Genomic DNA, 27,345 nt, shown 5'->3' on the forward strand with positions numbered 1-27,345 from the left:
GATGTATATAATGAACAGAAAGTATTGAGGATATTTATGACGGTAAAAGTAGGCATTTTGTATTAGGTGAATCCCATTTAATGTGAAACATGTACATTTTGTGGGACCGCTGATAAAATTAATGCGCACCGAGGTTGAGTAACATTGGTTCACTGTGTTTGTGTTCGATAAAGCTCGCACTTCCGTGACCCCGAGACCAGCAAACAAATGACCACCAGGTTAGCAAACAAGTGATCACCATTTTCTCCTCAGGCGTTTGCGAAAAACATTTTGTTTTCCAGTGGAATCAAACAGCTCCATTCCTGCCATACAAGTATACCCATGTGCTGTCAAAGAAAAACAACTCTATGCTCGGGGGTTTCTGTAAGTTGCCGAACGCAAATGCGATGAAATCATGTTTTTACTCAGTTGCCGGCGCGTGACCGCCAAAACATGACGTAAGAAAAAACTCCTACTTGAAAAGTTTACGGGCATTATTGTGTGTATATAAGCCGGTCGCAACGACAAAGCAAATCAAATCTATTCTCACAATCCTCCGAAAATCAAGAGAGTTTTTCAGCATCTACGAAGATGAAGCTATTTCTGTTGACATTTCTTGGTCTCGCAGCGGCGGTGTTGTCGCAACAACGTGAGTATAAATGATACGTTGGGCATTAAAGCCGCGACTTCTGCATTGCCTGTTATGTGATTTTCTGTTATAGTTACTGACTCGCGTTGTCCGGTGCCGAACGGGATTGGAACATGTGGCTCATGTGGACTCTGCTCCGAAGGTGAAATTTGCTGCCCGAACGGATGTGGATCGAGCTGTGTTCCGATTCCCACTGGCCCTAAAGGTAAGGAAAGATTCCACCACTATAACTCGTAGTGGAGGAAAACGAAGTCAGCAGACCTTTTCTTTATAATAACTTTTTTTTTAAATCTGAACCAACGAACGACGAAATTTTTCGGAAAACGCAATTTCTGGTAAACGGAACGAAAAAGTAAGATTTGATTGCAGATCCCTGCCCTGCCGACCGACCTTTTGTGTACTGTTTCGTTCCCCCCTGTTTGGCCGCCCACTGTCCGAACTACCCCGAAGCCACGTGCACAGCGGACCACTGCGGCGGTTGCCATGCCAACTTCACGTACAAGGGTGAATCATTGACGGCGGATCAATGCAACATTGGTAAGTCCACAAACAAAGTTTTGCATTTGTATCGATAAGTTCACCAATCGATATTGGTTGACTGATCTGTACAGTTGAGCTGAAATGCAGGTAAATGTGAGGCATTGCATTTAGTCCTGAAATTCAGTGAGTATTTGTCGCTGTATTAATGAGGCTTTCTTATTTGCAAATAAATCTTTCTGTCCACGTTGAATTGGCAAATCTGTCCTATCCTTGCAGCGCCACGGTGTCCACCATTGGTCGATCCTGCCGCCTTAGTTTCTTATCAGTACGACTGCACCAAGAAACAGGATGTTGGATCAGTTTGCACCCTATCCTGCCCCAAAGGTCAAGTCCTCACTGGAGTGGGTCTGAAGCGCGTTGTGTGTCAAGCTGACCAAACCTGGAGCATCGACGTTTCTGGAGCTCAATGTTCTGGTGAGCATGTCGTGGGCACAAAAAGTCGTTACTGTGTAGTTATAATGTGCGCATTAGTCTTGTGACGTAATTCTGAATCTTCTGAAGTAAAGACGGTTTTTACGTCAATGTATATAACTGATATTTAAATTTTCCCCATATAAACTCCGAAAAAGCAATCGCCGCATCCCATTTTACAAACAAGGATAACTTGAATCAACATTCAAGCCTAAACGCTTTTTTTGCAGCACCGGTGTCGGTGTGTCCCCCAGACAAGCCGCTGTTTTATTGTTTCGTGCCACCCTGTCTCGGGGCCAAATGCCCTGGTTTTCCTGAAGCCAAATGCTATTCGGACCAGTGCGGAGGATGCAACTTCGACTTCTACCTGGGTGACACGAAGCTGACTCGCGAACAATGCATTGTAGAAAGTAAGTCAACGTAAAATTCAACTCACATCCGTGAGAAAATATTAAATTAAAAATATTAGTTTTTGTATTGTTTCAACTTGTGAAAAGTATTATGTATCCGGGTTATAGTATAAATAACTACGGGCATTTTACTCTCAGCTCGCCCGCCTTATTGCCGTTTTGCGTGCAAGATCTCTCGATGCCCCAGAATGACGAATGCCATTTGTAAGGCAGACTGCAACTGTAGGGCCAAGTTCTATCATCCGACTACCCTCGCCCCGGTCAGATGTTACTGAACATGGGTTACGTCATTGTAACTTTGACAACTGTTTTATCGTCATATCTTCGCTCTGCCATTATACGTTGGAATAAACTATTATAAGCCAAACTTGTGGATTTGTACAGTATATAGCCATTGATCTTTTCACTCTTGTTGCTTGGTACTGCACAGTCTTGACACGCAATATGAATTTAAGTAAATGTGAATGCGTTCGAAAATAAATTCAGTATCAAACGAAAAACATTGGATCCCAATTGAGACATTGCGTAATTAAATAATAAAAAACACAAAATCTTCTATCGAACCGTAATTCGAACTCATGTTATCCCGGGCTCGGATCGCATAACGTTTTCCACTTGATGTAGGTCGAGTGCCTTTACAAATGTTGCCAAACCAAAACCATCCACTTCGGTAAGGTAGTATTGCCCCACCACGCGGAGCGCTGTTATCACATAAATTGTCGCTAGGGTATGATAAAGCAACATACAAAGCCCCACAATCCCCTTTTTCCCACGCAAATCTCGCGTTTCTAATTATGGAAACCGTCTATCCCTTCGGTAATTGGATGTAAGATGAGAGGGCGTCTCGCCGGCACTTGCGAAGCGCGAGGCCGACAGCATCCAAGCCATTGATGTGTTTGGGTTGTCCTGGGTCCGGCGCGTATTTTGCTGTTATTTAACCCGGGTAAAGCCACAAAAGGGGTTGCAGTTTAAATGTTGTTGTTTTAAGTCAGTTCTTTGCATTTTTGTTTGGGTTTGCGTTCAATGTGTTTGGCCTATTATGAAAAATATAACACATTGAAACATTTGAATCTACATGCCGTTTCATTGTCAATCATCCCTTTTCAGTAAATCACTCACAAACATAAATATGCCATTAAGCAGTGTGATGAATACACGTAAAACGTAAACCAAACAATACGGTTAGAAAAAAAAACAGCAATATGTTTGAGCCAGAGTTGTTTTATAACACTTTTGCTCATTAATAGTGAACGATCTTAACAAGGAAAAAACAACCAGTGAGTCGTCGTAGGATTGAACGAACGGGTGAACGCAAAAAGCTATGTCCTTTCACCTTTTAGTGATAAAAGTCCAAAGCGGTGGGCATGCACCGGGCGTCTGACCCAAGTGGACATTAATTACCGTAGTCAAGGGATTACAGAGCGGCGCAGCCGTATCCCTGGGGCAAAGTGATGCGCTGCGGTATATGAAGCTGCGCACACGCACCGACAAACGCATATTTCCCGACCAACCACAACGACCGGTTTTCTGCGTGTTTGAGGTCACGTATGCCCGATCACCATGCCGAATTATGTCAATATATTTATTCAAATATGCCTGTCACTACACAATTTTGCAAAGATCCGTGAGGTAGTTCCGGATAGGGGAGTGATTTGAGGCCGTTTCTGGGGCAGACACGTCTAATCTGATGCGGGAATTTGTCATAAGCTGCAATTAATTCAATTCAACAATTGGAGATTTGACATCGTCTGTTACATAAACAGGCGGCAAACGTTAATAAGCTCGACACTTGACGTGCAAATGTTTGGAATCGACAGCCGGAGTGACAGATGAAGCTGCCTTGGAATTTTACATTCGACAGGAGTGGCATGTTTGTGCTGTTTTGGAACGTCCATCCCGGATTGTCACAAAATTAATCGTGACGTTATCAGCCTTGAAATGAAGCGAGCGTTGCTTTCTTTGGCGTTATAAGCAGCGGAACATCAATCAAGGAAACGCACCACGGAAGATGCAAACAACAGCTATTTTCATATTATAAAAACTTGACAGCATTTTGATTGGCGGCGTCACCTTTCGAACTGTACGCAGGGGCGCTACATCTGACAGCTCAGGGGCACCGCAAATGCGGTTGCACAAGAAGATACGATAAACCGGGCGTTAAACAAAACGCGCGGTCGCGGTGGTCATGGGCCCGAATTTCCCACCACCGCGCGTGCCGGTATCGCGCGCTCATCAATTATGCAACTGAGCGAGCGCCCCGAGAATCGATTGTGAGAATCGCTTGATTTCACGCAAACTTGACAATTATCATTCAGGCCTTTAAAAAGCAACACCTGTCGTTGTGTTTGTGTGTATATACTGTTCAGCAAGGATTGTACTGCTAAAATATGTTGTTGTGTGGGCAGTTGCATGTGCTGTGTATCGTTGACGGGAATTACAATTCGTGTTTCTTTGGTGGTATTCTTTACTACTAAGGAATGAACATGAGTACGAAATTCATGCTATTCGAGGCCAATGAACCGTTGGTAACATACGGACACATGGTAGCATGTTAATAGGCATTCGACTTCGTGTGAATCAGTAACGCTTGTATACCACGTAGGTTTGGAATTAATACTCGACAAGCGCGCCTTAAAAGTCCTGCCCCAATTGAATATCCGCATACATAACAGGTCCTCACAACCGCCACCGGCTCTGCGCAGTCAAATATTGCACGCATGGGGGAAAGTGCTTGGTGGGTGATCGTAACCAACCAGTCAAATATACTTCAAGTGAAGCGAACGGGCGAAAGACGAATAGGCAAAGACGGTAAAACTGAACGGAACGAACATCGATAGAAGCGAAAGAATGCGTGTTGAAGAATCATGCGACGCGAAAGCGACACCTGCGGACGAACGGGCGAGAAAATAAGCGCGAAAACAACAACATGCAATAATTAGGCTGCGATAAAAAAAACAGTGTCAAGAACATGCAACGAACGTATAAGCGAATCGAAAGCGGTGAAATATGGAACTGGTGAGTATTGTTCAAAGACAAGATACGGGTTGAACCAAGCATTTTGCAATGTCGCTGTGCATTAGGAATTCGGGCTGAAATCAGTGGGGAAACGCGTTAAGGCAGTCACGATATTGTCGATAGCGCAACAATCGGCCAAAAGTATTCCTCCATTTCCCATTTAACAACTCGCCACACTTATAATGTTCTTTGGCGAATTTTTACGTATTTTTTGCGGGCTTTAAAACGCGGGGGGCGTTCGTCAGAATTCGGTGCCACAAGCGAAACTCGCAAATCAGAGCATGCGCGATGAGCCTTCGAACTGCGGGACGAATAAAGGCACAGTGAGCCACACACGTAACACGGCTTGCTGAAAAAACAAATACTGCTGGCGTGAAACACATTACAACAGAAATAGGTCACTGGTCGGTGGGGTTGCGGCAGCTCAGGCGAAAAAGGAACAAGCAAATGAGCACATTCTCCGGTGGAGATTAGGCGGCGATCAATACGCCCAAGTGGACCCTACTTTCCGCGTCCATTTGGTCGGGCGATTGGTCATTCCAAAAACGCTAATTTGACACAGCCTTGGGGAGGAAGGTCGACAAGTTTCGTGAGGTCCAGTGCCACCCCCGACACGCAGTTAGTTAATTCAGTTTAACGAAGGACGCTGAGCGCAATTTTAATTCACGGGGCGCAAGTGACGGGCAATAAAGGGCGCGGGCCGACGTTGTCGCGCCACAAAAATCGATCTACGGCCTCGCGTCGACGAAAAAGCGAAGCTAAAAATTTTCGCCTGGGTGGCAATATGGCGACGGGTTCCTGTTCTAACGCCTTGAGACGGCCATATTTGTCCAAATTAACTGAAATGAATCATTTTCCCGTCGCAAAATTACACCGCCCTTGTTATATTCACTTTGATTGGCGGAGATTAGACGGGTGAAATTGAATTCCCTAAAAAACAAATTCCTCGGACGCGGTTTGATAAAAAAGTGGTAATTCTTAAGACGGCGCTGGTGTTTGCGAGGGACAAGGAAGCCAGGAGCGGGAACAAAAGAACAAAAAAGGCGGCGCGAGCAACGATCTAAATCTTTGGTTGTTAAAAATGTTTTAAAATGAAACGCAAAGCGAATAAGCAGTAGTGGCGAACAGTTAACACATGTGTACGAAAATTTAAAGGGACACGCCGATATTCTTTTCATGGCAATAAAGATTTTAACTACTATAATATATGCTGAATAGCAAAGGCTTGTATACCCCAAGCGGCAAGTTTAGTCGGCGCTCAGTGGCTAAAACCTTTATACAACTACTACCTAAAACGTAACGATTGCGGCGTGGCAGTGAAGGCATTCAAGCGGAACTGTTATCGGAAATAGAACAACGTGGAAGAACTTTAAGCAGGTGAAAAAACAACCGCGCCGCTTAGCGGGTCCAACGCTGGACAGAACAAAATGGCTTACAGGAGGTAGACTCCATTACGCAGCTTGTTGCCTATCGCGTCGGTACGTGCATTGTGCGTTAGCGGAAGGCGGTTAAAAGCGGTGTTGTGTACAAAGTGAAGGGAGGTAGAATGTTATACCGGCGGGCGTGTTTAGCGCCAGGCAAGATTGCCCGACGCCTCATGAAACTAAAACAATTCTACTATTTGAAGCAGAAAAAAGACCGAACGCCGAACGCCGAATCATGCCAGTGGCCAGTGACTCGAGACAATGTGTTCCTATTACTGGTCACCGACAAATTTGCTAATTGGAAGCTAAATCAGCGGTAATCGCCCGTTTTTTTTATCTAGGAGGTAGTGTGCGGGGGCTGATCCTCTGGAGGCATTTGTTGCATCCATAGGAGCTGCTCCTGCGTCCCTGGCTCCCCGGGTTGTTGCTGCTCCTCGGCGCCGTGCAGGAGCATGTGCGGCATCAGATGAATTGCCTGATGCTGTTGCTGCTGCGCCATCTCTTGAGGTAAAGGCGGACGAGGCATGACGAGGGCGTATTCTTGAGGTTGTTCGGTTTCAGGAGGCATTTGCATATAGTGAGGCATCTGAGGTTGCGGCTGTGGCAGCTGCTGGGTCGAGGGATGCTGATGCGGATGCGGATGCTGCATGTGTGGAGGGAGGAGTCCACCGCGTTGTAGTTGCATGCCCATACTCGGCTCGCCCGGCGACTCCATGTACACGTGGCTTGGCCCGGGCATCTGCAAGCGAGTTTCGCAGCATTGATGTCTCGCGTTGGCACAAAAACGAAAATTTTACAAGAAAAGACACGAAAAATCATAAATTGCTTTTAACAAAAATGAGCTATAAATTACAATTTCAGCGAACGCAAAATGTCAATAAAATTGAAATATGCTGGCATATGAGCAAGCTGCTTACTTCATGCTGCGCCATTTGCTGATGCTGCTGTTGTTGTTGCTGTTGCAACTGCTGCTGTTGTTTAAGTTGTTGCTGTACAGCGGCTTCGCGAGTCCGTTGAAATCCCTCCCACATTTCGGGTGGCTGAAGAACATTAAACACAGTGGTTGCTGATGGTCTGGATTTTGCAGATGAAATGTCAACACACACCATCACATACCCACTTTCGAGGTCTTCCTCTGGGTCGCTTCGGTGGACGCTCGATCCTCTTGAAAACAGCACAAAGGCAACAATAGTTACTTGGCTAACGGTTTATCATACAAAAAGGCCTCTCGCCCTTATCATGAAGCGGTTTTGTCGGACGGCTGGGGCTTGGGCGCCATATATAATGAAGCACGTGACCCTTGACGAAGGTCGCCGGTCGGCAGCTGACCCCCGGCATGTGGCGACCGGCCAAAGCACATTAAGTTGCAATGCGAAGCCAAGCGATGGACGAGGGACACGCATAATCAATTGCATGCAAGGGGCGGAGTGTGGCAAATCCCCTCTAACAGCGGGCAAGCGGACAGACTTCAGCATGCACAGAACGAGGATTAGTACTTACCACGACTTCCTTTCGCTGCGGCGGCATACAACACAAGAAAAATGTGATAAACGAAGTATGTGAGTTTTCGCGTTCGCATACAAATGATGCTGAAAGGTCTTGCCGCAAAATACGTGAACTAACCGTCATTTCTGATAGGATCGACGCATTGCGATACCATCAATTCGTGCATTTATGAATACAACATGCCCTACCTTTCTGGGCTTTTTGTTCTTAGAGCCTTTGGGCCGTCCGCGTGGTCTGCTGACACCGGCTGGCTTCGGTGGCTGCGCAAAAAGAACGGGAGTGGTTATATTGAAAATGCGGTTGACACACTCTCACTACAGACATAAAATTCGACAAGGGTTGCGGGCTTTTCAAAACTACATTGAAATAACGCCCGTGCATGATACCTAGTTCTCATATTAATGTCACGCGCATAAATAATTCGGCCTGTAGTACGAATCTGTAATTATGCCATCCATCACCAAGGTTCGCGGGTCAGGCGCATTAGGCTCTCCATTAGGCGCGACCCTTTTGCATTGGACAGCTATGGGGCTGCAGCCATACGCACAAATGTAAATTATGTTTTAAATTAAATAAATTTTTTTCAGGCGAAAAAATTCATTTAAACAAACTAGGCAATAAAAATCCAGACTAGGAAATAGCAGGAGCAGAAAATGTAAATACATGAATTCTAGGTCTTCCAGGTCCTCGGGTATGTAGGGGAGGGGGTTGTTGCAAACTGGGCAGTTCTCCATAAGGCAAGCTCTGTTCCAAAGGCTGGGGATAAGATCTGTGGCTTGGGCCTGGCTCCTCATATGGGTATTTGGGCTGAAGACTGGCGGACTCCTCCACACGACGTTTTTTCTCATAATCACCTTCTTCCTCTTCTTCTGATTCCCTGTCGCCCTCTTCGGCCTTCCGCTTGCTCATTCCTATTCAACAGAAATATTTAAAGAGTCATCCATTAATTCACATTCTATCGAGACCAAGGAAATCATGTACGTATTATTGAAACAAAATGAAGAACGCACAATTCGAATGCCAAAGTTTCCATCACTCATTTCAATTGTTTTAGCTGCCACCTGCAGCAAATGAACACCCAACACCTTTCAGCCACCTGAATAGTTATATAGATTGCTTTATTAATTTCATATGTGCCAACAGTGACACCGTAGCCGGGTGTAAATGTAGCCGAACTCAGCACAATGCACTTTGGAATTGAATTCTCCCCGACAGTGCTTTATCAAATATTGATGAGCTCTAAGCATGCGCTTTTAAATAGCCGAGCTATAGCCGGGTTAGGTCCGTAACACAAACTGGCCAGCACTTAAGAAGAGGTTGGATAAATTTACTTCATCTTCAGAGATTCTACAGTGCTGGACACACCGACTGCGAGGCACATGCGCATATTCGTGGAATTTATTTTACACAACTGAATACCAGAAACAAAAATAAATTGCAACATGCTGCTACAATTTAACTAATTTAATTTTTAAACATTGACCTCACTACAATTAATTCAAATGGCACCTACCGTAGCAGCAGATTTAGCGAATGCAACAGATTTTTTTAACAACAATCAATAATGCAATAATACTAATGCACCATATATTCTTCCACAATGCATTTAAAATGGCTGAAACTAAATATACTATGTACATAAAATGTCCCATGTTGTCTATAATAAATTTCATAACATGTCTCCTTTAATTAAAACAGCCCTACAAAATTACTTCCTCAAGCAGTTGGCGTGCTCCCATCCTGCCCAGATGGAAAAATATATTGTTCCAATCCCCAGCAAGACTGCGCTAATAAAGAGGCAGAAAAAGGGGGCCTGCAAATTTTCCATTGCCTATAGAATAGGGATAAAAATGCTGGAAATATTCACCAGGACAAGCCACTTGGTGTTGCTATACAAATGATGCTCAGTCCAATGCAGCTCAATGCTGTCGAGGTAGTGGACAAATGCTGTAGTAAAAATGAGGTAGTGGCGCAGAAAAGAGTTTTCTTCATTTTCACCACCAACAGTACAACACTGATGGGGGACTTTGCACCATGACTATACACAGTACAGTGTCCTACTACCTACACATTGCTGAGCACAGTCTATGCCAAAGTGTTTCAAGTTGCCAGTTGCATGTAAAGTACATGTATAAAGATTTGTGTGTTAAGATGGTGGGTATATGGCTACGCTGAATTATGTATTTTTTCATTTAAGACAACAAAACAATGCATGCAAATTTCAGCTTCTAAAATTAGATAATTTCCATCACTTTGATAGTTTGCAAAATAACATGTTTTGTTTCGGTTTATGTGAAGAATAAAAGTTTTCAGTAGTTTCATTGGCAAAAAAAGTAAGTTATGTTTCATTAAGTAAAATGTTTTCAATACAAACAAAGCTTTGTAAGCATTACCAATGGCATAAAACCAACCTATGGGACATTAGCCTTTTACTCATATTTTATAAATGCACATTTCGGTTAACTTCCACACGCACAAAAACTTATCTTTAAACCAAAGCCAACGATGCAAGCAAAAAAATAAACAAAAACACATCATACGAGGCACCACAAAAAGCTTCTCGCCATTACAGTATTTATCACATTTAAACAGCTTGAACAGGCACTCTCTGCAGCTAAAAGATGCAACCACGCGCCGGCAGATTAGCTAACGTGACATTGCATTCTGCAACATATTGCAGCAACAGACCACAATTGCCGCATCGCATTGGCACGACGCAAAAACCTTTTTTCTGTGCTCGACAATGTCTGCACTCGACACTGCCACCTTGCGGCTAAATGTTTGCCCATTAAACAAACTCAAAGCTAGCAAAACAAAGTTGTATCACACATAAAAACGTAATTTTTCTTAACACCGAGAGTACTGCGAACCTGGTCTATTACATAAAAATAAACAAATAACGCACGGAACCTGGACATGAACTTGCCCGATGTGACGCAAAGCTCAAAAGCAATACGATTCGATGCTGAACAAGTTAATGTTCCATTGCGTCATGTGTGTTAGATTCAGGGTTGCCATCGATGTGGAACCGATAACAAATACGATTAAAAAAAATACGATTTAAAAAATACGATAAATTATACTTGACGACCTTTTTGGTCGCGATTAGAGAATGGCAAAAAAATGATGATCGTAGAATAAGAAAAAACTTGCATTTAGCGTTGTTTGAGCACAATACATGTTGAAAATAAAGACGCCTTTGACTAAACAAGGTTAAATGCCCCAAAACATGGTAGTCACACATAAGGGCAATCTCAGAAATAGGGACAGTACGACAACCCTGGCAATTGAGTCTGTTATGTCAAGACAGCCTTTAAGAACCGGTGAAATTATTAGTCTTTAAACACTTTGTCGACACGTGTAAATTACTTCATTTTTTCTTTGGATTACATACAAACTGCTACATACATCAAAATAGATGCGTTCCCTCGCGAAAATAGATTTAGACTTGAAATACCTTAATTCAACAAAATATTGCTTCATGATTCAAAGATGTTTTAACGTTTAAACCTAAACCAAATTAAGACCATTGGAGAAAACTACCTGGTCAAAAAACGAATAATTGTTGCATTACAGACTTACTGTATTGGCCCAACATAACATAGATATGTTTTGACCAGATACACCTTAAATTTGTCAAAGATTTTAATTTAATATTTTTTGCAAATTTTTTGTGAACTTGCAGCAGTACCCTTCTTGTAAAACTAGCTAGAATATAAAACGATGCGTCCTGGGCCCAAACCAGGCCTGGAGGCAAAATGAGAAATCGAAACGATATAAGTGTACAACGCAAAGCGATATACGCAATCATCTGAAATGTAAGCTTATATGTGGACTTTCAGGTTTCATTATTTTTGTTCAGATCCCAATGTTTGGTACCATGACCCAATGAATGACGAAGAATTTTCAATGACGTTGCATTTAGAAGGAAAACTCATTTTGCTTAAATTCTTACCTAGGCAATACCAATTTTGAAAAGCTCTTGGCGTTTTTTTTTAATACGACTTATACATGATAAAATTTTGACCCAAGCTTTTAGTGTTCAATCAGATACTGAAATTTCAGTTAAACTGACCAAAAAATAGTTTATTAAAAACTAAGGCACCAACTAAAAGTACAGACTGCGACTATATTTCGCGCAGTAGGCAATACATTTGCTACTAAACAACGGCATAACTTTCGCAACGTCACAACCTATCGCTATTAACTCCCACCTTAAATGTGGGCATACAAGTTATTCCGCAATCATTTATTTATATGAAATAATTACCTAAAATATTATTCAAGTTTGTTAATCTGGCATCTACTGTAACCAACCAATATAGACGCACAATATACATCTGAGTGGTGCATGTTGTTTCAAGGTCAAACAGTCGAAAAGGTAGTGATTTTGGAGATGTACGAAGCACAAAATACTATCTAAACCATGGATAAAGCATTTATAATCCGAACAAATACCACCTTTTGGTCTTTCAGATGATGGTCTGTGACTCCACTGATAAATGTCGGTTTATTGCGAAGGAACATTGAAATTGAGGCAGAAAATACACACACAAACTTTTCAGCTAGATTTAAAACTAAATAAATAAGATCGGAGACTGTCCAAATACCTGCCCAGTCAAAATAAAACTTAACTCCTACATTCCCGTGTATCAGCTACCATTGGCTGTTCCGTACAATTAAGGCATACGTAAATATTACAAGCGGAATGCATGGCAGTGGAGTGGTTCAGGAAGTGTCATTGTAATGTAAAAGCCAAAAGGTCAAATTGACATAATTTTATGCATTTGCGATGTTGGCGATAATGTTAATCATATGTCCACATTTTGCATTCTGCATTTCAACAGCAATTTAATTACACTGTGCAATAAATCACAAGTTTGCATTAGATTGGGTATACGTGTGCCAATCCCGGCCAGAAGCTTGTAAGCGATCAGTTTGGACTGCAATGACAGACATTGGCATCAGCGGAAATGCGCAATTTGTTTCTCAACTTAAAGATAACTCCTCATTTAGATTTTTCCGGTCAATTGCGTTTTTCAAAAGGTAAAAAATACTTTAATTTTGCGCTCCTTCCCTCATATGTGGCTAGAATTAGGATTTGGAGCATCCGTAATTGCTAAGTCATGAGAGACTTGCTGCCACGTCCTTCAACGACTTAGTGATGTTTTTCGTATTGAAAACGTCTTGTCATCAATGTGACAATCAGTTTGGCATCAATCGTAAACGCAAAATATAGAAAACCGAATTCCCCAATATTTATGCATATCCGTAAACCGTTGCGTACCCAGATTTTACATTTGGGCTCTTCGTAGCTATTTCATTATCGCGTTGTGACGTTGGTAGAATTACACGTATGAAATGCATTATCTTGTTAATGCTATGGTTAAAACTGAACATTCCAACAGGAACATACTAAACACGTTTGCTAAATTCTGTTAATTTTCATCGCATATCCTGCTGTAAAGAATTCGCCGACAACGCTCATATCAGTGACCAAATAACTAACATACAATTTTATTGCAATTCAAACAAACAAAAAAATCTTCAAGGCAGAGGACTCAAGAGTTAGAACGGTTTCGTGGTCGAAGACGCAGGAGCGACTTCACGCGGAGTCTGAGCGTCCTCTACACGCAAAGTTAAAGCCCGTGAGCACGCAGATCCAGCACCGACCGCAACAAACACGCAAACACGAACAAATACTCGAACGTCAAGCGAGAAAAAAGTGTTACTTCAGTTTTTAACCGACTCGAAGCGTTGCAGAAATGCGGAAGACGGATTTTCGGCAGTTCGGCGACACAGAAGAGATTAAGAGGACAGAAAGAAACTTTGTCATGCAACTCACCTTCGGGAGGGTGCACCAGAATTTTAGGCAGCGACACCTTGATCGAAGGACGCAGCAGGCCAATGGACAACAGCAACGCGACGACCGCACAGAGCGATGGAATGAAATTGATCAGCCAAAATCTGCGCAAGCTCAGCTCTCAGTTTTAGCGGTTACATACAGAAAAGACAGCAGTATAGAGCGATTTTACTTAGCCAGGAAACTGGTTTAAAGGCGTAGGTCAATGTCTCTTTTAAAGCACACATGTTGCATGAATTTTTTCGTGATGAATCACGTCCCAGTACTGCGGCAGTAACGCGACAGCAGGCGAGCGACCGGGAGTGCAGGAGAAGGAGAAAGAAGATCAAAAAGCGGTTGCCCGACACGACTAAGTCGTTTTAAATTGTCTTTGTTGCTTAAATTTGCCATACTAAGGGGAACCCCTATGCGAGTCGTGGGACCGTGTGCCCCGAAAACCATTCGGGTTTGGCAGATGTTCGGCGGAGCTATGTGGAATGGCGAGACACAGATGCATTATGCCGTCCTCCAACAGCCAAAAACGCGGCGTAATTAAACAGGGCAACACGCGTACCAAACGGCGTTCACCAGCCCACTACACAAGCGTATTGCGACAATGTACAGATGATGGACGATAGCGGGCAACTTGTGTTTACGGTGGAGGCAGAACGGCCGCGCGGCGAACTCAGGAGCAGCTGCCCCGGACTGAATACTCTACCTGATGCGCAATGCGTCGAGGTCGTACAACTGACACCCTCCCGCCTTTTCCGTCGACCACACCATGCAGCAAGAGTCGAAAAGCTTTCCCGTCAGGATACTGCCTGGTATGTCTCCTACGTGACAAAATGCGAGTGAAACTTCTACAGTGAAACGGAACGCTCAGGGACGTAAGACACACACAGCAATTGTCATGAGGAACAAGCAAAGGATGGCCCGCAGGAGGAACAGGGTTTATACAAGTTTTGTGGACAATTCTAATTGTGTAAATGCAACGGCGCGCCCGCATAAACGCCGCGACGATGGACATTCGTCGTGTGACGTGAACAAGTCCCCAATGTATATTTCCTGCGTTTGGGAGCACGCGCACTCCATATTCGGGCATCGGTTCAATAGCGCCAGAAATGCAGCATATTGCGCCCATGAACGCTCATTTATTACGTTTCGGGCTTTGACAAATTAACGTCGAAGGCCCAAAATTCATCACCTCTTTACAAAAACCTAAAAAGTTATCCAAGCGCTTTGTCAGAGCATTAATTTCTCCCGAAAAATTGTTTATCATCTCAAGAGCTATTGGAAAAAAAATATGGATCCATTACATGGTAAGGCCTGTTGCGTTGCTTTAAGTAAACTCTTGAAAGTTTGTTGATCACGAATAAGTTGGCACCGCCACAGCACCACGCAACACGTTTCAATCTGCTTACCCAGCAACTTCCCCACGACGTCCTTGACCGCGACGGCGACCGCCTTGTCGGTGGCCCGCACGCTCCGCATCAGGAAAACGCCATACGGGATGTACGTCATGCTCAAGACCAACACCCGCGTAACAAAATTAACTAGGAAGATGAGCAACTGCAGCCGGTCGCATCTGTCGTTAGACACGTCGACAATATGTTGGCAGGTTGCAAAGGGACAAGGTCGACATACGCTCCCGACTCACTTGTTGCTGCAACTTCCATCTGCGGCCAAGGCGTTGCTGCGGTTGTGGTTGAAGACAAATCGGTCGTCGTCAATCAGCCCCACGCACCGACAGGCGTCGTATACCTGTGGGGAAACACGCCTGCATTACAGACGCTTGCACTTAAAAACCCAAACGTTGAAAAGTTTTGCATGACACTTTTCTATCTGCACAATTTTGACCACTATCATTTTTAAATTAATTCAAACTTTTAGACCTTGTGTGCCTAAAAAATACCGTTTCCTGTTCCACTTTGACCAGGTTGGCACAACCGGCCAAGCACGGGGTGGCGTACGTGCGTCCGTCGGCGCCGCAAACTGGGTCCAAGTTCGCTATCACATCTCCGCACTTGCACGACTCGGCGCAAGCTCTCGTCCTGTTCGTGCTCCGCGATAAACCAACCACGTGGCGCGTTGGACAACCTTCAACAAAAATAGTCGATCTCTTGTTCTAGGATAAGGTAAATGTATATTTTTTAGAGGGTGGAGGATGAAGTTACCTGCTGGGTAACACACACAGCCGACGAGCATAAGCGCTACAAGGTACACGGTAACTTGCTTGGCATCCCATTGGTAGTGCGAGTGGAGATAACCGCCCAGTACAATTCCAATACAAGCCGGGATCCAAATTATACATCCTGTGCGCACGTACACAGGGCAGGAGAAGCAGCAAGAGAAATAAAGTTAATTAGTCGAGTTGATAAACACGTATCAACACACTATACCTACCCACGGTAACGCTGGACGCAGCCACTGAGAAATCAAACTCCTGTTGAAGATATTTGAGCACAAACGTCCCGTTCATAACTGGCTGGAAATGCCAACCGACAGTGGACAAGAGCGACACAACCAGAGCCCAATTGGTGGCTACGTGCTGCAGAGGGTGGATGATGTCTTCCCGGAACACGCGTTTGCAAATATTAACATGTTAGGATGCTGGAAACCCACCGATTAATGCTAATGAATAACTACTACGCAGTCGCACCTTCGCCCACAATGGTGTCTTCGTGATATCGAGTTGGTCGTAATTGACTCGAGCTGTGAAAGACGCTGTGAGCAAGATGGTGGCTACTAGCGTCGCTGTGATACGGGTAACCGGCCGGTCGGTGGTGTGACCGGGAAGTTTTGGAAACTTGCATTCTCGCAGCTGTGCGCGCAATAAACTGTTTTCACAAACAACCCACCCCAACGTACGCGTAATAATTTTGCTCACAAAACTTACCACTTTCTGGATCCAAAACCTCATCCTCGTCCTCGTTTGCTTCCTGAACGTAATCATCCGCGTCTCCGAAGCACAGGAGCGGTAGACTCCACAAGAGCGCTCCGGTGGATGCAACGAGAAAACCCAGCCACCACGCGCCGACCCACCTAACGTCTCCCGATTTTAGAAACACGTTTTCCAGCGCAATTCTTCCTAGATCCAACATCAAAGTGAATTTATGTTCCGTTGGTCCTTGGTTATATTTGACAAAAACCGCAGTGTTGTAAATATTTACCTACGTCGACGTAGATCCTGCCGAGCGCACCGGCGGCCGAATAGCTAAAAATAATCCCGAAAACGGAGAAGGTTTGAATGGTAGCTGCGGAAAGTGCAAAATGAATAACTGCTTCTTTGGATCACCAAACGTGCATCCATCACATACCAAGAACAAGCGGAGATTTTGATTTAGGAGCAAAATCATCCACGTAGGAAAAGTGCAGGGTCAGGACCGGGCCGGCGCCGAATCCTATAAGGAAGGTTGCAAACACGAAGAACGCTTCCAGTCCGCGCTTGGTGCAGGAAATAGGATTCAGGTATTGATGTAAAGCATTCCTGCAACGACAGCAACCGCCGCGGCGTGGAATCGGAAAAGCGAACCGGCGAACCACAATTTAGTGAAGTTCAACTTACCCATTTATTGCCTCGTGACCCGCTACGCCGACACTACTTCCATTGTCCACTATAACAAAATCGTCCGACTGCTAAACAAATCCGTAGTAAAACATAAGCAGAAGAGTCTACTCGAGCCCCAAGCTGTAGTTTCTCGCGACGCTACGGCACCCAATATTTGACACTTACTTTTGCGCACAACTGGGGAACATGCACTACTACCGAGCTGCCTTCAGTCACTGGCACCGGCTCGTAGACCCCACAGAAGAAATGTGGTGCGCAGCACAAGAAACCTCCGAAAGACATCAGCAGTCCTCCAGCTGCAATGATTCGCGGCCTGAGGAAAAAAGGGAACATCAAAGACCTTCGACACACACATGGTTCTTTATACTACTGGGTATTGGTTCGTCTTTGCGTTGCGCCTTGCATATGTTGCTCGTATAGCGTCCGGTGTGCCTTAAAAGGCTTTAAAGGCATCCTTGCCACTGGGTGTCGCATTATTTTGAATTTTAACTTACACATTTGCTGAAACACTTCGTTTTTAAACCAAATCAAATGTATTTACATGCAAAATATATTTTTGGTAAAAATGCGTACACAATTTCGTTGCCCCAACTGACCTCGCAAATCTGGAAGCTGCAAAAGCTGAAGGAACAAGAGCAACAAGATAACCAAAATCTGCAGCAGCAACTATTGTTCCAACCATAGAAGCGGTCAGACCATAACGTCTTTCAATGGTAGTGGCGTATGTCTAAAAATAACAAAAGCGTAAAACAGATTCGAGTCTACTAAATTGATTTAAAACATTGGATGTTCACGTCACAGAAAACATAAAAAGTATATATTTTTTATTCTTATGCTTTTGTGAATACACGACCGAACTTGGGCCATCTTCGTGACCTTTACATCGTTTATAACCTTTTCTGAAGATGGTAAAGGTAAACTAAGGACGTTAAAGGGGTAAAACTAGCGGACATGTACAGTTTCAGCAGAATACTATACCTTGACAGAAAAGAGCAGCATGCTTGCGAAGAGATGCAAAATTATGAGGAATACCACAAACCGAATGACACTGGTCGGTAAATTGCCCGACGGTGCCTCATCCCCCTGCAGAGCTCTGATTTCCGGCGAAAGGACCAGCAGGGCGTCACCCCGACCTCTGGGGCTAAGGAGATCCCTCACACTGCGGCTTCTCTTTTTGCGTGAAGGCGAAAGCAAAGTTGTGGTAATACAATTGCGATCAGTACAAGAGTCCGGATTCCTCGACGGCATATCGCACTTGGACTGCCAACTGCGACTAATTTAGACAACCGCAAGCGGTAAACAAGCAAACCGCCAACCTCCTAACGAAATAGGTTAGGAAAAGCCGCTGGCCGTTTATTAGCCACTAATGCTTTTGTGGTTGGATGCGTTCGAGATCGCTGAGATTAAAAACATGATTTAGGAAAAATATTTAATGAGTGCAGAAGTCGGCTTTTATTTGTTTTGTAAACACAAGACTGAAAACAATTGCAATTTCTTTTTATTGGATCAAAAAAATTAACGACAGCTGACTTTTTAAATGCGTCATTGCGCTAGGACTGAAATATGTACATTTTGATAATCACCATATAACAACTTGTTCTTGCAACAGGCAAGAAAAACACTAATTTACAATTGCATCCTTTTAAAATGCTGTGACGTTTGTGGCAATAGGCTATTCCCATAAATTATTGGTCCTTACACAAATCTATCCCAGCATATTATTTTCTATTCTTATTAAAATTCTTTCCTTATTGTTTCCTCTTCTTATTGAAACAATGTTCCTCTTCACATTTTGCTAACGTTTGTTTAAATTGTGCCACAATTAAGATACAAACAGAAAACTATGCGGGAAATGCAACCGAAACAACAAGTTAAAACAAACCACTTTCGAAAAAGTACTTAACAGAAGTAACGCAATGTTGAATATATTCGCAACTCCAACATATCCATTTTCTTCAAAGAGCGTGTGTTATAAAATATATTTATTTTCCGCAACCAGGGATTACGTTTCAAAAATTGGGCTTCTTCTGGTATTCAGCACTCGAACAAACTTCTGCGTAAGTTTTTCCTGACGCAGTAGCAAACACCACACAACTGGTAAAATGTTCTTTTTTAATATTGTGAGATGTCAAGCAAAGCAGCATTTCGCGGCCAAACGACCCGTTGACGGCAAAGGCAGTGAACACGAAAATACACAACAACACTGCAAAATACAACCCACTGAGAAAATATAATTAGAGCAACCACTTTGCGTTACCAGAACAAAACGCCACATTTAAATTCCCAATCAGTACACTGAATTTTGATTTTTTAAAACCGGGGTCCTCCGTTTGTTCAAATTGGATTAGTCGCTGTCGTAATGACGTACATTGGGCCACAGGATTGCGCATGCCACATCACAACAAGATAACTTAAGCCTTTAAACCACCATGACTCAATATCCAGTTCAATGACGCAGCTACCGGTTGCGCTGGAGGGCGATGAATGGTTTGGAGCAAAAAGGAGACCGGTAGGTAATGCCGACCTGGCGAAACGCCTTGGGTGGAAGGCCGATATCCAAGAGGTATACGAGTCCGAACGATTGAGGAAGGGACTGGGGTAAAATGGAACACACGGACCACTTGATGGCAAATTTGGGATCAAAGTCCTAGAACAGAAATTAGAACAAAATAAATTGTACTTCTAATTTAATATGGCAAGACTACGAAAGATTGTCAGGAAACAGCAGTACATATTGGTCTAATGACAAAACACTGTAAACAACTAGATGATATTAAGTTGCAAATGAGAAATTACCTCACTTAAAAAAACCTAAATCCATTAGGTGTCCATTAGGTGGGTTAAGTTACAAATCGTTTTATGCATTGTTTTGGAAGTCAAACTCTGACTGTCTATGAAACGCAAGCAATTTGAGAGGAAAATTAGCAGTATTGCTTTGTTTTTGCCTGCTACCCATAATATACACAAAATATATGCCCAGTAAAAAAATTAAAAATCTTCAAATAGTCGCAAAATTATATAATTTATTCAACATTATATTGTGGAAAAATATCTTACTTGGTCGTCAGGTGGACAGAAACACATTATTGGAGCCATATTGTCACTGCACCACTTGGTGGCTGCTTTGTACCAGCCATGTTGCCTAAAGAAGCTGCTGTGGCCATCGTCCATGGCAACAATGACCAGATCAACTGGGGTTGGAGGCAATTCTATAAAACAGAACCATACGTCATTAGTTTTACCTGCAGAAACCTTTGGAGAAGTAAAACGCCTCATGGAAACTTACCGTCAACATCACTGATCAAACGCGCTGATGTCAACGTTAACAACTTTAACTCGTCCTGGATATAATCATGCATCTAAAAGAGTGGAATTTGTATAAATTTATTTAAGGTCGATAACTAGCAAAGTTTAATACCTTCACAAAATCACCCATAAATACTTCAACTTGCACATTTTGATTGGCGAGATGCCGGGCAGTGGCTATGCCTTGTGCACCCAATTGGTGAGGACCTGTGAAAACAACCACATGAGGGCGCTGGTGGGCATTCCTTGGATGGAGTCTGCAAAAAAGTAAATTAGGTGGCTTGAATAGTTTTAGCTTTCATACTTTTGATAAAGGTTTTATGTTAAGTCTACCTGTTACTGCCACCCAGAACTGACAATGCCATTAGATTAGCACTGATGGCAAATGCTTCAAACTGCCTTGTGTAACATATACCCATCATTTCAGCTGCTTCAGTTATTTTGGAATGTAAACTAGATGTAATGCAGGGTATAACCAAGCCAGCATCTATAAAAATATAAATAAATAGAAAATATATATTCTCATGTGCACAGCTGTTAAATGTTGACAAGATTCCAACCAAACCTCACAGGGAGCAACAGTTTATGGATATCTCTCTGATATATAGGAAACAGTGGCTTTAATAAAATTTGGCCCTTATGCCACAATAACCTTGTGATGCATGTAACAATATATCGTAAAATAAAGGGGAGCTTTCTAACCAGTGTAATATTCTGCAACACTCTTTTCAGGGTTATTGGTTACAATTTGTCTGTATACAGTTGGTTTGCTCTCAAGCACGTTTTCGTCATGGCGATACTTTGCAACACTCTTTTGTTTCTTCAACTTCATTGGAGTCCTGCAACATAGCGTGTTACCATATCAAGTCTTTAGTATGTTACATTTGAATACTAACACTGCTTGTTTGTCAAACAGAGCAAGATTTTTTTCAAAGTCAAAGTCTTCATTAAGTTCATTGTAATCTATGCTGAAGCAGTCATCTATTGCATGATGGGAATCCATGCGCAGACGTCCACCTACAGATGTAGGTATACCAGAAATTGAGAAAATTATACAGATTTACAACAAAAAGACAAGACAAGCCTACTTTGAGGTCTTCCATCACGGACATAGTGATGCTCCTGCTCTCTATAAGTATGTGCTCCCCGTAGTGGGGATGCAGTTTGCGGCGATGCTGCCTGTGAACTTTTTCGTTTATCCTTCACTTGTTGTTTTGCCACCATCGTGCTCCCACTTTCTTTGGAGGCTGGTTGTTGTTTTGTAGTTGTCTTTGTTGCATCCCCGGATGAGGAAGAGGGTGGAGGCAAAATTTCATCGATGATTCTCAATTCAACAATATCATGAGCACTGAGGAGTAAGAAAACAAATTTTAAAATCCATAAAAGCGTTTGAAAACAACAAACTTACAAGAGAGTAACTTCGGGGCAGGAACACTGAAGTCCATTCTTGTAAGGATTCTTTATTGTTACTGCTTGGTTTGAACTATTGACAGAACTGATAGATCCTTGAAAAAATCCTAAAACCGGTCCACAGTTGATACTTACGTGCCGACCAATAAAATCAGAAGTCATGATATATAGTGTATGTAAAGTCTGTTGGACAAAACAAGCAGTCACATTTACAACAGCAGAAAGAAACCTGTCCGCAGCATCAAACTTTTCAAACATACACAAATTTGAAAACACTGGTGGCAGTTATTGCGAAAATTCGCTTTTAGATACAAAACAACATGACCACGCAACGTAATAAAAAAAATCCCATTCATAAAAATAATTTTAGTTTTTTAGTACGATACGCATGAATGCACACGCGGGATTTACGTCTTGCATTGAAGATTTTGGTTAAGTTTTCTTGCAGCTAAATAAAAAGATTGAATCATGGAAGGCTTTGAAACCAACCCTGAGAACACAACTGCGTTTCGAATCATGGGTGACTTTCAACAGTTTTTGTCATCTCAAAGCAATATAACATCACCAGAAAGGGTATGCTTAGTGAGGAATTTATGATTCTCATTTGTATATTGGTATTAAGTTTGTCATGGTATTTATCTATAGTGTAGCATTGGCCAAGAACAGTCACTTACGTGTTTAGAGTGTTTTTTATTACCACTTATATCGACACATTGTGCAATGGGTAACCATGCGTTTAACGTATTGTTTCAGAGTATTGAAGACGACACCTCAAAAGCATCAAATGTAATGATGAGGGTAGGGATTTTTATATGTCACTGTTTTGTTGATGTATATGAAAATATTTTTTCCTTAGGTGAGGATGAAACAGATTGAAGCAGCACATGCATCTTCTGAACAAGCTCATGTCAAAGCAAACATAGAACTTGAGTCTAAATTTGAGCAACTGACAGCCCAAAACAAACATTTGAAAGACAAGTAATACTGTTTACTTATTGTGTGCTACAATGCCTACTTGCATGAATTTCTTTAGATGTGACATGCTTCAAGGGAAAGTCACAAATCTAACCACTAAGCTACTTGACATGCAAGATGAAGTCAAACAAATGAGCAAAGATAAGGAAGCTGAAATTTCCAAATGGGAGAACAGTTACCTGTCTTTGCAAACCATTAAACAAGAAGCTGATTCAAGTCAGTGTTTGTAGTATAAATCACTTAAGCCAAAAATATATTTTAAGTCAACGCAATTGTTTTTCATCTGTTGAATGCATGCAAGAATACCTAAAATTATTTGTACCACTTTTGCTTAAAGTATTTTGATCAATTCCTTAAAGTATTTTGATACATTTATTTAACTTATAGGAGTTGGTGATGAAGTCGCCATGTTGAGCGACCATAATCAACAGATGTCTGAACACAACCTCATGCTTCAGTCTCAAAACAACATGTTGAATCTGAAGGTGGAAGAGGATTGCACTCTCATGGAACAATACAAAGCAAGGTAGTTACACAAGTACTGTGTAGGCTGTAAATGCTGTAATGACCTTATGTTTAGATTGGATGAAACGCAAAGTATTATGGAAGATTATCACGACACCAAAGGTAAACTTGCAGAAAGTGAGCGAAGAGTGGCTAACTTAAAACAGGAGCTTGATAATTTGCAAGACGCAAAGATCTTGGCCAAGGTGCGGTGTATTGCAACTTTCAATTCAATGTATTGACTGAATTTTGTGCCTTCTTTGTTGTATTAATACCTCTATGCATATGCCCCTTGTTTAGACACTCCGTGAAGAAATGAACCAGCTTCGTTCAATGGAAATTGAGTTCAGGCGACTGAATGAAGAGAACTATCAACTCAGGTAATAATTTTGTACACATCTAAAAGACGTTTTAGTATTTCCCAGTGATAAAGAATCTGAATATGTGTGGTCTAACCTAACCGTCTACAGGGCTGCCAAAGGTGCTAATTTTTAGGCCAAAGGCGAAGTTGGCCATGACCAACAAACAAATGGTGTCAAAAAAGATCATCATCTTGATATAATTAATAATAGCATTTAAAATTGGGCTGTCTATGACTGAAACAAATCACGTATTAATGCGGGTAGTTATTTTTTGGTCTAGTCTAAACCGCTAATATCCCTGCTAATAGAAAGATTAGAAGACGTTAGTTTCTTCATTTTATCGATTGCAGACAAAACCGAGACAACATTTCTCTCTTGCGAGAAAAACTTCATTCCTCTGAAACCAAACTAGCAAGATCGGAATCAAAATGTGCGAACATCCCTGTGTTGGAAGTGGAAAATGAAACCTTGAAGAGAAAAGTGGAAGAACTGCAGAATAATAAGGAAGCGAACACGGAATTAGAGGCGTTGAAATCAGAGGTATTTGTATCTTTGAAGAAGTTTCGAAATATTTTTTTAATCCAATTCCTGGACAGGTCCACTTTTTACGTCAACGGTTGACTCTGGGGGAGGAAGAAAAATCTACGCTGCAATCGGAGGCTTTCAACTTCAAAAAACAAATTGTTGATCTCAATTCCAACGTCAAGGACTTGCAGAAGAAACTCACCGAGAAGAATGAAATTTCGGTATCGGTTAACGCCCAGCTGCTTCGCTTGCGCAAGCGCACTGTTCTCTTGGCCAAAGAGCGCGATTCGATTCGTGAGATATTGCAGGTAAAGTGTTGACCCGGTGCTTGGGAGATGCCCTTTTTGTTGTTGTGGCTTTTCGTTGTTGTTTTATCGGTTATGGGTTTCAGTCGTACGACGCTGAACTTACCATGACCTCCCACACCACGCAACTTCACAAAAGGTTGGAGAACGTGGTTGAATCAAGCAAGAAACTCTATGTCAGAATAGAAGAACTTGAAAAAGAAAACAAGGCAAAACATTTGTTTAATGGCAGTATTGGGGATGCTTGTTTTTAGAACGGAATTGGTAAAATCAACATATTCGAACATGTCAATGGATTAACAAATCGCCACCATCATCTTTGTTGGTGTCACAGTATTTCTATCAGGAAGTGTTCTTTGTTTTTTGAAAAACCATCGGCTGAAACTGTACAGCTATCGAGTTAATTCTGCTTTAGACATTTAAGGAGAGCAAGAGCTATTTTGCTGAAACTAAAATATCATGAATATCTTGACATGTGTGCTGTTTTGTTCTATTCGAAGACGTGGAATATATTAATTTAATAAACCTTTGCATTGAATGCAGAAAATCATGGAAGAATCTCTGATGAACAGGCTGCGTGTGAAGCGATACGAATCAGGTGGAGAACCCGAAAAACAGGTTGAAGATCCTCCCGTCACATCACAAGAATCCAACGCAGAATTGGCTTCAATGAAGGAAAGGGTAAGGCAAAGTATACCCTTGTAAACGTTGTAAATTACATTTATACATTTCGCCCCATGGGCATGTGATTGCTAGGCCCGCATCTGCAGTTTTGGGTAGATCCCAATATTTCAACTCTACAAGTTAAGAAGTTTTTCAAAAATTATATTCGATCCCCGCGTGTTGGTCGGGTGACGGAAATGTATTTTATGGCTTTTAATGAAATCTTTCAGATTCTAAAATACGAACATGAAAGGACGACGATGATCGACAAGATTGAAACTTTGCAGGCTTGGATAGAGGAAGGCAAGATAAAGGGCGACTACAACCCAGATAACACAAAGGTCGGATATCAGACCTTTCTATCGGGGCGTATAAGTCACATAATACTGTCACTTCTTTTGTCAGGTCATTCACTTTGCCATGAACCCAGCTGACATCGCCCACCAAAAGTCAAAGCAAGAGGTTGCCAATCTTAAAGAGGAATGCACAAGACTGAGACAGAAGCTAAAGGAAGCTGCCGAAGGCCATGATGTTTCTGTAGCTGAAGGTTCGGTGTGCTGATGCCGTATACGGTTTAAGGGTGTTTTTCTGGGTTTAATCTTTCTGTGTTGTCTTTGCAGTAGAACCACTGAAAGCTGCCCAGGAGCAAGTGAATATGGCCGAATTACGAAATAAGCGTCTAAAAGAGGTTTTCACTAAGAAGATCCAAGAATTTCGACAGGTCAGTCGAAAACCTGAGTTGTTCGCATAAAATCTTACATCAAGGGCGTATATTCCCAACAAATTGTGCTTTTACATTTGCAGTATATTAATTTTTTGCAACCGCGTTCATATGTAACAAAATTAAAAAAAAACGACTTTACTTGGTAGGCGTGTTATTCCCTTACTGGCTACCGGATCGACGGGTCAAACGATTCCAGGTTTAAACTTGTATCGATGTACGCCGAATCCGAAGAAGACTATCTTCTATTCCAGGTTAGATTTGGGTTTAAAGACTAACCTTTTCCTAATTTTTTTGCGTTCTCATGGTAAACTTAACCATCCACACGTAAAAGTTTGGTTAATTTTGTTTGGTTTCACCGTATATATGTTTCTTCATCCCATATTTCGGTAATGGTTGTCAGATGCAAGACAACGGCGAGATGGAGTTGTTGGAAAGCGAATACCTGAAATCCCTGACCGAGCTCGTCAACCTGCACTTGCATCATCAGAACAGCATTCCAATGTTTTTAAGTGCAGTGTCAATTAACTTGTTTAGCCAGCAAACGATGATGGCCGAGTAATTTCCTATATACCTGCTTTGTTGGAAGTTGTTTTTGTCATTTTTCTTGATATTTTGCGCAACGTAGCAAGCTTGTGTACTGCCAAACCGCGTTGACGTTCAGAAAGCAGCTCTTTGAATTTAGAGGTGTTTTGACATCCAAATTGCCTATATTATATCTTTAGGCAAACTTAATGGAATAAAATTTTGTTCTTGAGTTTCGATTATTATTAAGTTTATGTACTAATAGGTGGCAGCATAACACCTAATACTATTTGCTTTGTTTATCATGTGAAAGAGCACAATTTTTTCGAAGGTGTTTCGATTCTCAAGCAATTACGGCAAGGAGTCGAGTTTCCATTGCGAAATTTAATTGCCGGACGTTTGATTCTGTCAAAATGGGATGCTTTAATGTTACGATGTGTTAACCTGGTAACCAACCACAAGAAACTCATTTTTATTACAAAAGATGATATATTTGTTACGAGAGACAAAAAAAATGTAAATCTGTAAAATTACCTCCGTCAGACTTCACGCTTTAACAAACAGTCGCCATAACGACAAATCCGGAGCAATTTGGACCACCACCGTATTTTTGTAGATTCAATTTGTGCATAAATAACAGAAACTTATTTTTCTTTTTTGCTACTTTTTACACAAGATGGATTTTATAACATCAGAAATGCCATA

At 42.1% G+C, this 27,345-nt stretch overlaps 4 protein-coding genes across 4 annotated transcripts; 2 read left to right on the forward strand and 2 right to left on the reverse strand.

The window, feature by feature from the left end:
* The first annotated feature begins 496 nt into the window (after positions 1–496).
* On the forward strand, positions 497–2,395 carry LOC145903495 (uncharacterized). Its single transcript, XM_082991580.1, has 6 exons — positions 497–628; positions 702–833; positions 998–1,165; positions 1,385–1,582; positions 1,810–1,989; positions 2,128–2,395. Exons 1-6 carry the CDS (start codon positions 571–573, stop codon positions 2,262–2,264), a joined length of 873 nt encoding a protein of 290 aa, XP_082847706.1. The 5' UTR covers positions 497–570; the 3' UTR covers positions 2,265–2,395.
* A 2,317-nt stretch (positions 2,396–4,712) lies between these two features.
* LOC145902797 (solute carrier organic anion transporter family member 2A1-like) lies at positions 4,713–18,592 on the reverse strand. Its single transcript, XM_082990896.1, has 21 exons — positions 18,323–18,592; positions 17,941–18,071; positions 17,510–17,657; positions 17,342–17,412; positions 17,094–17,263; positions 16,947–17,030; positions 16,673–16,864; positions 16,436–16,597; positions 16,180–16,344; positions 15,951–16,088; positions 15,689–15,873; positions 15,434–15,537; positions 15,198–15,361; positions 14,495–14,609; positions 13,780–13,901; positions 8,598–8,845; positions 8,123–8,194; positions 7,929–7,943; positions 7,545–7,592; positions 7,346–7,468; positions 4,713–7,167 (listed from the first exon to the last, which is right to left on the reverse strand). The coding sequence occupies exons 1-21, from the start codon at positions 18,590–18,592 to the stop codon at positions 6,766–6,768; spliced, it is 3,129 nt and encodes a 1,042-aa protein (XP_082847022.1). The 3' UTR covers positions 4,713–6,765.
* Positions 18,593–19,448: 856 nt separating this feature from the next.
* On the reverse strand, positions 19,449–22,239 carry LOC145902665 (enhancer of mRNA-decapping protein 3-like). The gene is made up of 9 exons (XM_082990723.1): positions 22,059–22,239; positions 21,739–21,998; positions 21,547–21,667; positions 21,353–21,489; positions 20,984–21,137; positions 20,763–20,907; positions 20,631–20,703; positions 20,402–20,553; positions 19,449–19,991 (listed from the first exon to the last, which is right to left on the reverse strand). The coding sequence occupies exons 1-9, from the start codon at positions 22,220–22,222 to the stop codon at positions 19,803–19,805; spliced, it is 1,395 nt and encodes a 464-aa protein (XP_082846849.1). The 5' UTR covers positions 22,223–22,239; the 3' UTR covers positions 19,449–19,802.
* A 249-nt stretch (positions 22,240–22,488) lies between these two features.
* Positions 22,489–26,782, forward strand: LOC145902597 (mitotic spindle assembly checkpoint protein MAD1-like). Its single transcript, XM_082990630.1, has 16 exons — positions 22,489–22,633; positions 22,814–22,858; positions 22,917–23,038; positions 23,094–23,251; positions 23,423–23,561; positions 23,616–23,745; positions 23,840–23,919; positions 24,252–24,441; positions 24,498–24,734; positions 24,818–24,940; positions 25,275–25,412; positions 25,625–25,735; positions 25,800–25,941; positions 26,015–26,115; positions 26,265–26,369; positions 26,519–26,782. Exons 1-16 carry the CDS (start codon positions 22,529–22,531, stop codon positions 26,675–26,677), a joined length of 2,085 nt encoding a protein of 694 aa, XP_082846756.1. The 5' UTR covers positions 22,489–22,528; the 3' UTR covers positions 26,678–26,782.
* Positions 26,783–27,345: the final 563 nt, after the last annotated feature.

This window comes from Ascidia mentula, chromosome 5 (assembly GCF_947561715.1).
Source record: "Ascidia mentula chromosome 5, kaAscMent1.1, whole genome shotgun sequence".
Classification (NCBI taxonomy): domain Eukaryota; kingdom Metazoa; phylum Chordata; class Ascidiacea; order Phlebobranchia; family Ascidiidae; genus Ascidia; species Ascidia mentula.